A 10767-nucleotide genomic window follows, 5' to 3' on the forward strand; every position below is an offset into this window, starting at 1 on the left:
TGAATCTAATCATGACCACTTTAAACACTGTGAGTTACTCTTTTATGGTGAATGGTGAAGTATGTGGGTTTTTAAAACCTAAAAGAGGTATTCGGCAAGGCGATCCATTGTCTCCATATTTATTTATCTTATGTGGGGAAGGGCTTTCATCTCTTATTCAGCAATTTGTACGCAACCAGTGGATCACAGGCATGCAAATTGCTCCCACAGCAGCAACACTTCATCATCTGCTATTTGCTGATGACAGTCTCTTTTTTGGTAAAGCTACTGAAGAAGAATGTCAGCAATACCAGAATATTCTGTACACATATGAGATTGCATCCGGTCAACGAGTAAACTTGCAGAAGAGTTGTGTTGCTTTTAGCAGACATATGAATATGGATAAGCAGCTTGAATTAGCTGAGATATTGGGTATGGAACGAGTTGAAAAACATGATCGATATTTGGGTTTGCCTACTCATGTGGGTAGAAAGAAAACTGCATCGTTCAACTACTTGAAAGAGAAGCTTACAAAGAAAGTAGTCAGTTGGAGAGCCAAATTATTAAGTGGTGCGGGTAAGGAAATTCTAATAAAAGCTGTTGCCCAGACTGTTCCTATGTATGTGATGAATTGTTATTTGCTTCCTGTTGGCTTCTGTGATGATCTTCATCAGTTGTGTGCTGGCCTATGGTGGGGAGATACTGGGGAAAAAAACAAAATTCACTGGCGATCCTGGGAACGACTTTGTGTTCCTAAGCATGAAGGTGGTTTGGGGTTTAAGAATCTCCATTGGTTCAATTTAGCTATGTTGGCAAAACAGGGATGGCGATTAATCCAAAATTCTAACTCCTTGATCGTCAGTTTGTATAAAGCTATTTACTTCTCAACAGGTGACTTTTTTTCAGCGGAGTTGGGATCACGTCCATCTTTTTCGTGGCGTTAGTATTTTATCAGCTAGGGAAGTATTGACTCAAGGCCTGCGATGGAGAGTTGGTACTGGTGATCAGATTGATATATGGAACCACAAGTGGATTCCAGATTCCTTTCCACGTTGTCCATCATCCCCTCCTCCCAGAGACCGCCCCAAACCTGGTTGCAGAGCTGATAGACCCTATAACTCGTACATGGGATATTCAGAAACTTGAAAGATGTTTCTCCTCAGCGGATGTCGATCTAATCTTATCCATCCCACTGAGCCGACGACCAATTGCTGACAAATTGATTTGGCATTTCCATAAGAAAGGTATTTTTACTACAAAAAGTGCATATTTTGTAGCCAAAGATATTGCCATAGGAACAATATTAGCACCTCCACCACCTGTGGATCCCATGTGTAAATTGTGGAAAGCAATTTGGAATGCAAAAGTTCCAGGTAAGGTGGCTGTTCATACTTGGAGGTCTTGTGCCAATATTCTACCTACTCGAGCAAATTTATTGAGGAAAGGGTATGAAGGAGAGATGGGTTGTCTCATGTGTAACCATATTCTTGAAGATAATATGCATTTGTTTCTTCACTGTCCTTATGCTCAAGAAACATGGTCTACTGCATCCATTCCAAATAATGCAGCTAACCATGTGAACTTGCAAGATTGGTTGTTGACATTGGTAGGTACTGTGACCAAAGATGTGTTTGCAAAGGTGCTTATAATTATGTGGTCCATATGGAAAAATAGAAACACTCAATTATGGGAGAATAAGAGACAAAGACCCAGTGAAGCTGCTTTGCTTAGTTTGGGATGGTTAACAGAATTCACAGCAATCAATACCTCAAGCCTTGGAACTACTGTTGGTAGACAAAAGAAATGGGAAAAACCAAGGCATGGTTGGTATAAATGCAGCTGCGATGGAGCTTTTGTGACTGATATCCATAGAGGAGGAAGTGGAGTTGTAATTCGAGATGAACACGGGCAGTTCCGTGCAGGGGCTGGTAAGGTTCTCGTACAAGTTACTTCTCCTTTCCATGCTGAATTGATAGCTTTATTGGAGGGTCTGAAACTAGCCGAAACTTTGCATATCAGTAAGATTGTTTTTGAGACTGATTGTTTGCTGCTTCAGCAAGCAGTATCGCAACCAGATACAGATCTTTCTACCTTGGGTACCATCATAGCAGAGGTGAAAGAGTTTCTTCACCGGTATGCAGATTTTAGAGTTCTCCATGTACCTCGTGAGGCTAATAGAGTAGCCCATATCCTCGCAAATCATGCTTTGAACTATAGTGAAAGCCAGAGCTGGTTTGTTGTTGCTCCCGAATTTGTAAGGGATGTCATCTTAAGTGATTGTAGTCACTAGCTGTTTAAATGAAATCATTACTTTCAAAAAAAAAAAAAAATACACTTGATGAAACTATTGTATTTGATTTAAGGGCTCGGGTGAATCTCGGGGGAGGTTACAACCTCAACACCCTCTGACAACAATTGACCTATACATTACAAATTGGCTTCCTTTGGTTCCAGGACATATCAATTGGTATGATCAAAACCTTCCAATTCTTACATCTTTAGCTTGCAACTCAACCATTGTAGAAATCATTTATCTTGTCATGCCGGCATCACCCGCTCACTGCCTTTTTTGTGGCCGGTCATTTTCTTTTGTTTATTGAACTCGAACTTCATACAATAGGTTCCTTAAGTATGATTATAGCTATTATTATTTGCTTCTTAATAATATGCTCTGGTGCAAACTATTTACAATTGAGTTATCTGATGTAATGAGTACTCTATGGTTATTCTGATTTTATATGTATAAATAATTGCTTCGTAGTTTGTCTCGTCGAAACTTGGACTATGTCTTTGAATTAGCAGTAAAGGCTAAAGCTTTTTCTAACCAGCTACTTACAACGTTCACCTCCTTCTCCTTCTCTAAAGTTTGAGATACGCAAAATATCATTGAAAAAGTAAAAGACTTGACATTATTTAAGAATTACTTTCGTATTATATTTGCATTTACTTTTCGCTAGTTGAGTTACCTTTCAAGAAGATAAATTCAATTCATCTCGGTCATATTTTTAGTTTAAGCACGTTCTTCGGCTAATTAGTGCCTATGACATTTAACATAAAATTCATTAGAAGAAGTGGCATGATATGTGTCATGCATGCTACAGAAGTCAGAGGTACAGTTGAGGTTTTAGGAACTTATTCGAAGTTATGTATGTGATTGCGTAACAAGTTTGAATGTTGGATTCGAATCTAGAGCATTTAGTTACTCAATTGTTTCAGGCTGCTATTATCCGGATAATAGTTTCTAGAATGCTAAGACCAATGTGCGTTATGTTTTTAAGTTGCAAAGAGCTTTGGTGTGCCAACAAACTTTGTGTATGGTGACTTAATGTCCCTCCTATTATTGGGATGAGTATCAGATACATGTATATTACTTTTGTTTATGTGGAGGCAAAAACTATACTTTCAATTTCTCTAAGTACTAGCAGTCGAAATGATACGCAGATTGACATGACAATGGGAGAGAAAAGTATGTTTACTATCATTAGCTTATTTTTCTGCTTTCTCAAAAGTGCATCTACGTTTCATTCTTCTATCATGGCTAAGCAACGGGTTTGGAAATAAACTTTGGAATGGTAATGCTTAGTTTTGCTAAGTAATGCATGAAATATTTGTCACCATATTTTTTGACCGGTGAGCTTCTAGACATGTGGATATGGAGTCTAATGTTTGTATTTTGTGCAATGTAAGTAGAGACAATTATTCATCTATATTGTGATTATCCTTTGATAAGAGAAGTTTTTATTATAACAAGGAATGTCAGCACTAAATACAAACTTTGATTGAGATCCAAGGCTACTGACTGGGTGCTCAAACATTGATGCATCCATTTTCGGATGTATCACACAAATTATATACAAAAAAAAAACATTAAATGATCAATTAATGAGATTACACAATGACTCCTCCATCATCATTTTATCGATTTAAAATTCGGGTTCAATTCAACACAAGTTTTGACAGATTTTGAAATTTCTGATTTTTATTGTATTATTGAAAATGTAGTAGAAGTATTTTTTGCTTTATTTTCTTTTAAATTTACAATAACAATGTCTTTCTTTTCTATAATTGTGTACGAAGATCTTATAAATCAAAGAGTTGTCATCTATTTCTTTAATTTGGATACGTCTGATAAATCAAAGAGTTGTGATCGATCGATAATGGTTCCATTTAAAATACATAGTTACTAACTGTATATGCTTTTGTTTGTTAAAAATTTATTTTCTATTCGTTAGCACTCAAGAATTTTCGACTATATATAATTTGTCCTATATAACATATTATTGCACGCAAAAGCTCCGAATGTCTTGCCAATCCCTAAGCCATCTAAGTCAAGATTCCGACATGTTTTAACCCAACGAGACACACAAGACTATAAGCTAATATTGATTGTAACAAGCTTCGCAATCTGATGTAAAGATAACAAATTACTTTAACCTTATAGAGTTATAGTCTTATCAACCCTAACATGTAAATCATCAATAAGGGCTTGCTATGTTTTAACATTGTCTCAATCTCTTTGGTTTGATATCATTAAGACGAAGAAGATGAAGATTCACAAAACAATGAAAAAAACATAAGGTCCTTCGCCTAGAAAATCTATGGGCTACACAAACAGTCATAGAGCTAGCTTCATGAAAAAATCTCAATCGTAGAAAACTAAGCTAGCTCCTCTAACAATCTTGATCATTAGATTACACTACACCTTCTCTTTCAAGTTCTCGATCGATCTGAAAACAAAAGAGGAAGATGAAAAAATAGATCAAATGAAATTGAGGAACACTTCAAAAAATGTCGTAGCGGAAAATGACAAAACTACAGCAACCATGTAAAATGACACTTAGTGGAACACTTAGGTGTTATCCCGAATGCGTAAGGCTCAGTTAGGGTTGCTCATTGACACCCACTGCCTCCACATAGACTCTCCTCATAATCCAAACGGGCCAAATTCCCATGTAAGGACACGTTTTTACTTGGTGAGTAGTTTGGGGGACTCCATGAGTGGCCTTATGAGAGGCTAGTCGACAAGGACGAAACCAGAGTTTGGAAGGCATGTTCTCATTCACACGAACGCTCTACATTTAGCACTTCCCATTTGAGGAAGAATGAAATCCCCAACAAAGAAGTTCTCCTTTCTTAAAGACTTGGGAGACTTGTTGGTGGAACCACTACCAAGCGTGTGACATACGCGCCTCCGTACGTGTTTCACCGTCTTCTACAACCCTCGCACTCCCCGACCATACATGTGGATGCACAAATACCGATCTTTGGGCAAATATTCTCCAACTGTTATTAGCACTGCTCTCAAGCCACGCTAAGGCACGCATCGATAAATAGAGCTCTACACCTGACACTTAGTTACGACATGCCTTTTAACTCTTCCCTCTTCTATCAGCTTCTGCGATGGTTTCTAACTTGAGCATCGGAGAGGGAACGACCGGATGTAACCACGTTCGTTCTTTTTTACAGGTCTAACGAACGGAATCTCATTCTGATATTTATAATGGCTCCCTTATACAAATGTGATTCGTTTCTTTTATTCATAGTTTTCAGTTATAGATTCCGTCTATCCTCAATGTTTTCAATTTTAATTTCCATGATTTTGCATGTATTAGGTGGTTTCCATTGTAATTTTGTTTCTTTCTTCTTTTGCATTGTTTTCTCTTTATGGAAGGCAAATAATTTACTTGTAAAACAAGTCGGTATTTTTTCCCATATCGATTTTGATGCATGTAAAAACACTGGCTTGATCAACAAGACAAGAGAACTAGATCCTCAAATTTAAATAGCTTCAACGAAGGATCTCCTTCCCTAAGACCCCAACATCTACTCATCCCCAACCTGCGACGATTTGCAAAGCCTCTTCTGCCTTCTGGTTACTTTTCCGCTCTAGAGCTTTGAATCCCAGTCGGGTTAAACCCATCTCAAAAGCCCAACACGGCCCGCATCTCAATCCGACCCGACCGGGAAAGCTCCCCAAAACCCCTAAACCTTAGGTTTTAGAGCAGCCATGGGTGCTTCCAACTCCATTAACAGACCAGACTCAGCGGCCACCTCTCCCCCAAAGCTGGATTCAATTCCGTCCGACTCCAACTCCAACTCCATTCCCATGTCCGATTCAGCTACCAAAACCCAGCCGGAAGAGCCCCAACCGGTTACAAAACCCTCATCGGAAGCGGCGGCGGAGAAGCCCGATGCGGCCGAACCGGAGATCGGAGAGGAGGAGGAAGAGGAAGAGGAGAAAGGGGAGTGCGGGTTCTGCTTGTTCATGAAAGGCGGCGGGTGCAAAGAGAGCTTCGTGGCGTGGGAGAATTGCATAGAGGAGGCGGAGAAGTCGAACGAGGACATTGCTCAGAAGTGCTTCGACCTCACCTCCGCTCTCCGGGAGTGCATGGTGGCCCACCCAGATTACTACGAGCCCATTCTCCGCGCCGAGAAGGCCGCCGAGGAGGAGGCCATCAAGGAGCTCGACAAGGAGAAAGAGAATGAGGCGCTTATTGAAGTGGGGAATGAAAAGGAGGTGGCGTCAGAGAGCACAAAAGCAGCTTCGTCTGAGGGGAAGCAATAGTCGGAAATATAGTAATGTTGTTATTTATTGTCTTCACATCTAATTGTTAGCGAGCAATCTTGCTGATTGGGAATTTTGGTGTAGTTTTAAGCTGCGGATATAAAATCATCTTTAGTGGGAGCTATTGAGAAACATGGAAATCAAATGTGTGATGCTGATAATAATTTATACAAGCTTAGAATTGTATGATGTTCTGTTTGTGGGTGGTTGCTTGTTAGCTATTTGCTTTGAGTTACCATTAGTTGGCTTGATTGCATTACCACATTGTTTCCTTGCTGATTTGTGTGTCTCTACTTTCTAGGGTGACTCTGTTTCTTTCACTAATTACTTGCAATCAATTAAATAGGTGGAGAAAGCTATTTTACATGAAACTGGACCTAGTAACAGTCCCTGCTGTATACTGATTAGGTTAGCCATTAGATATTACAATGAGAGGATTAGTATGGAGAGTAGTTTGTTTGTGTTTGGTTTGTGTCCAATTTGGGGCAGCACAGAGCTCTTCTTTGAGGGGATTCATAGCTTCAATGAGATAATATGTATCTTTTAGGCAGCAAGAGTTTGGTTCTCTCCTTTTCTCCTTTCCTGTCATATATACATTGTACAGGTTTGGTTCTATTTCTTGCCCAAACAAGTAGTAGATGAGTTTCGAAAATGAAAACATATTTTTGGTTTGGCTCTCTGTTTACAATTTTCTTTGTTATTTATGTTTACTGCTTCTGAGGAATTAGGTCAATATTGTCTTTTTACTACTAAAACAGGATGTAAATTGCATCACATCTGAATAAACCTACTGAATTTACCATTTTCTATTTTGGATGTCCCATTCCTACCTGGAACATAAACAGATATCTGTAACTTATGGCCATTTTCTTGTGCATAAGTTCTGTATCACTAACTGGTTCATACAATATTCTTGCTATTTCTCATAGTCAAGTTTTGGGAATTTAAATGAATAGGCGTTGCCGCCGATGCAGATTCTATAGAAAAGGTTGGGAGAACTGCGTATGATTTCTGAAGGAAGATATTTCTTGCACTTGATATTTGCAACTGGTCTGCTAGTTGTGTAGGTCACGTTATGTGCAGGTGAGCAGTTTAAACCCTTTTGAATGCACAACATTGTATGCACAACATGCAGAACCTGGAGGTTTACCATTGATTTTAGAGCTCCATTTTTTCTGTTCAGGCATGTTTGTCTGACTTTGTTATAACTTATAAGTAGTATGTTACTCTGGCTATTTTTTTTTTTTCTGTTTTGTAATACTACCAAAAAAAAAAAAAAAAAAAAGTTAGTGTATATTAGTCAAAAACTCACCAACCACAAAATCTGGGCAACATCTGGTATTTTAGTCTTGCACTGTGCTACCAACTTCTTTCCTGGTCAGGCCTTGAGACTTTTTATACCGATGTAAATTTACCACTGGTAACCTACAGAATTTGACTGCCTGTTTTACAGCAAGAATCTACTGCTGCCTGGTACAAATGAACTGTAAATCCTCTTGTCAAGCGTAATCTTGTACGAGCATTTCCGTCGTTTACTTGTCCATGGGTTTTTCACTCTCAACCTCGTAGTCTTATTCACCTAGCTTTGGTAATTTTTGCTGTCTAAATTCGGGAGGTGTATAAAGTTCATATTAATATTTAGATGCCTTAATTTTCTACCTGATACAAAAAAAAAAAATTATTTAGATGCCAGAACATTTTTGCAAAACAAGGCATTGACCTTTTCTCTTTGTAATATCTTCATTCTAATTACGCCAACATGGCTTGGTCAACCTTTCAAAGTACCTTCCTCGAATGATCATATAGATTTAATTAAGCAAGAGGATATGTATATATCCGAAGCTGCTATTACACTAAGTTGGTAATCAATATGGAGTTTCAGGGGTTGAGGCAAACAGTGATCATGGCATTTGTGACCTTCTGTTGCCTCAGTGGCCACTTGTGTGCTGATATTGAGAAAACAAATAATGAAACTAATCCCATTGTTGTTGAAGATCAGGTAAAGGTCAATGTCGGAGTGATTCTCGACATGGGATCAAGGGAAGGAAAGATTATTCTCAGCTGTATATCAATGGCCCTCTCTGATTTTTACCATCTGCATGATAACTACAGCACAAGAGTAGTTCTCCACAGTAAGGATTCCAAAGGTGAACCTCTGCCTGCACTGTCAGCTGGTGAGCCATTCATTCTCTATAGCAATTTACTGTATTTCAAGGCCTCTGGAATTTATTCAACTATTTATATTGTTGTGACATTCTAATTAGTTAATTAGTACCACCTATAGAACTGCATGTCTTTCTACATTAGTAGGTGTGAAATGCTAAACATATCTTTAGGTACAAGGTGCTACTGAAGATATATATCTTCCCATTTATGGTTTCTAATCAATCTTTACTTGTTACTCGATTCAGCCATTGGTCTTTTGGAAACCATCAGAGTGGAATCAATAATTGGTGCACAAACAAGAGAGGAGGCAAACCTTTTAGCAGAATTAGGAGAAGCGGCTAAAGTCCCTGTGATGTCTCTTTCTCCTCCTCTGGCTGACAATAAATACCGTTTCTTTGTTGATATCACGCGCAGTGATCAAGCCGCTGAAGTTAGGGGAATCAGTGCCCTTATTGAAGTTTTCAGATGGAGGGATGTTATACTTTTATATGATAATAAAGCATATGAGGAAGATTTCATTCCATCATTAGTCAACTCTTTCCAGGAGATCACACATGGGACTGTTTCATTCAAGAGTTCCAATATTGCTTCCTCCTCATCAAATGAAGAAATCATTGAAGAGCTCCAAAAGCTGACGAGATTGAAGATTAAGGTATTTGTGGTGCATGTGTCACATTTGTTTGCGCCGCGCCTTTTCTTAAATGCTAATAAGTTAGGGATGATGAGTGAAGGGTATGTCTGGATCGTGACTTCGAATAGCATGAACTTATTGCAGTCCATGAATTTATCTGTTATTGAGTCGATGCAAGGAGTGGTTGGTTTCAAGTCTTCTATTCCAGCATCGATGAGCCTTCACAGTCTTGCTTCAAGATTAAGGAGGAAGTTTTACTTGGAGGATCCCAATATGGAAGCGATAAGGGAGTTGAATGCAGAAGCAGTCTGGGCATATGATGCAACTTGGGCTCTAGCAGAAGCTGCTGAAAAAGCAAGGCTTACATATTCTAGCACCAGATCCTCCAAAAATGGAGTTTTGCTTCTTAGTGGGATATTGCAGACTAGATTTAGAGGTTTAAGCAGTGATATTCAGTATCTAAATGGAAAATTGATTCCATCAGAACCATTTGAGATAGTTAATGTTATTGGAAAAGGTGAGATCAAAAGGATTGGTTTTTGGCCTTGCAAAGAAGAAGTAAAATCCGGAAAAGGGTCGCCCCATCAGCAGCTTATTCATAGGAGGAGTAATTTAGTTTCTACAATTGATCTTGAAAGAATCATATGGCCTGGAGGATCCATGAAGGAATTGAGTAGTAGTGAAACAATTAAACTAAGAATTGGTGTTCCAGTGAGATTTGGGTTCAAGGAACTTGTCCGTGTCGAGCATGATCTTGAAACCAATACGACTCATGTCACTGGCTTCTCTATAGATGTATTCAAAGCTGCAATAGAAGCTTTGCCGTATGAAGTGGTTTATGAGTTTATTCCATTTGAGGATGCCAATGGAAATGCTGCTGGGACTTATAATGATCTTGTCTACCAGGTTTATCTCAAGGTACACATATGCTTTATTTAACTTGGTATTACTACATCGTTCATCTGTTAATATGGATTTTTATAGGGCTGGGCACTTAGTACCGGAATCCCGATCCCGTACCGGTTCTATCCCGAAAGTTAGCGGGACGGGACGAGATAGGTTTTGAAAATAGCAATCTTGTCCCGTCCCGTCCCGTTTTAACATTACCATAACGGGACCAGACGGGACGGGACTATCCCGAAAAATCCCGTCCCGTCCCGTAATATTAGAATACTTGATTTTATTCATTTTATACTTGATTTTTTAGGTTGCATGGTGTTACAATGCACTCAACCACACTTAATTTGGTCTAAAATAATACTTTTAATTTCATTCATGCTCTTTTTTTTGCTTGTGTGATTTTGGATATTTTTAGTTGTTGTTTGAGGGTTAATTTTTAATGTGGGATGTTTAGTACTTTTAAAGTGGGATGTAATTTAGCACCTATGCACCTATGTTCTTGTTGATTTTAGTACTTCTAATTTCA

The 10767-nt window shown here is 38.7% G+C and overlaps 2 protein-coding genes across 2 annotated transcripts in view; both read left to right on the forward strand.

Annotated features, from left to right (window-relative positions):
* The first annotated feature begins 5762 nt into the window (after positions 1-5762).
* On the forward strand, positions 5763-6673 carry LOC101305508. Its single transcript, XM_004307137.1, has one exon. The coding sequence runs from the start codon at positions 5987-5989 to the stop codon at positions 6542-6544; it is 558 nt and encodes a 185-aa protein (XP_004307185.1). The 5' UTR covers positions 5763-5986; the 3' UTR covers positions 6545-6673.
* A 1741-nt stretch (positions 6674-8414) lies between these two features.
* LOC101298077 (glutamate receptor 1.4-like) overlaps positions 8415-10767 on the forward strand; it is a 5367-nt gene continuing 3014 nt past the window's right edge. Inside the window, exons 1-3 of the mRNA XM_004308605.1 lie at positions 8415-8718; positions 8956-10259; positions 10326-10377. Coding sequence (XP_004308653.1) covers positions 8415-8718; positions 8956-10259; positions 10326-10377 — 1660 coding nt within the window. The remainder of the gene's footprint in view (positions 8719-8955; positions 10260-10325; positions 10378-10767) is intronic.

This window comes from Fragaria vesca, linkage group LG7 (genome assembly GCF_000184155.1).
Source record: "Fragaria vesca subsp. vesca linkage group LG7, FraVesHawaii_1.0, whole genome shotgun sequence".
Taxonomy (NCBI): Eukaryota; Viridiplantae; Streptophyta; class Magnoliopsida; order Rosales; family Rosaceae; genus Fragaria; species Fragaria vesca.

Excerpts from the sequence above, each read along its gene's own strand:
- LOC101305508 (XM_004307137.1), top strand. The coding sequence starts at position 5,987 with ATGGGTGCTTCCAACTCCATTAACAGACCAGACTCAGCGGCCACCTCT.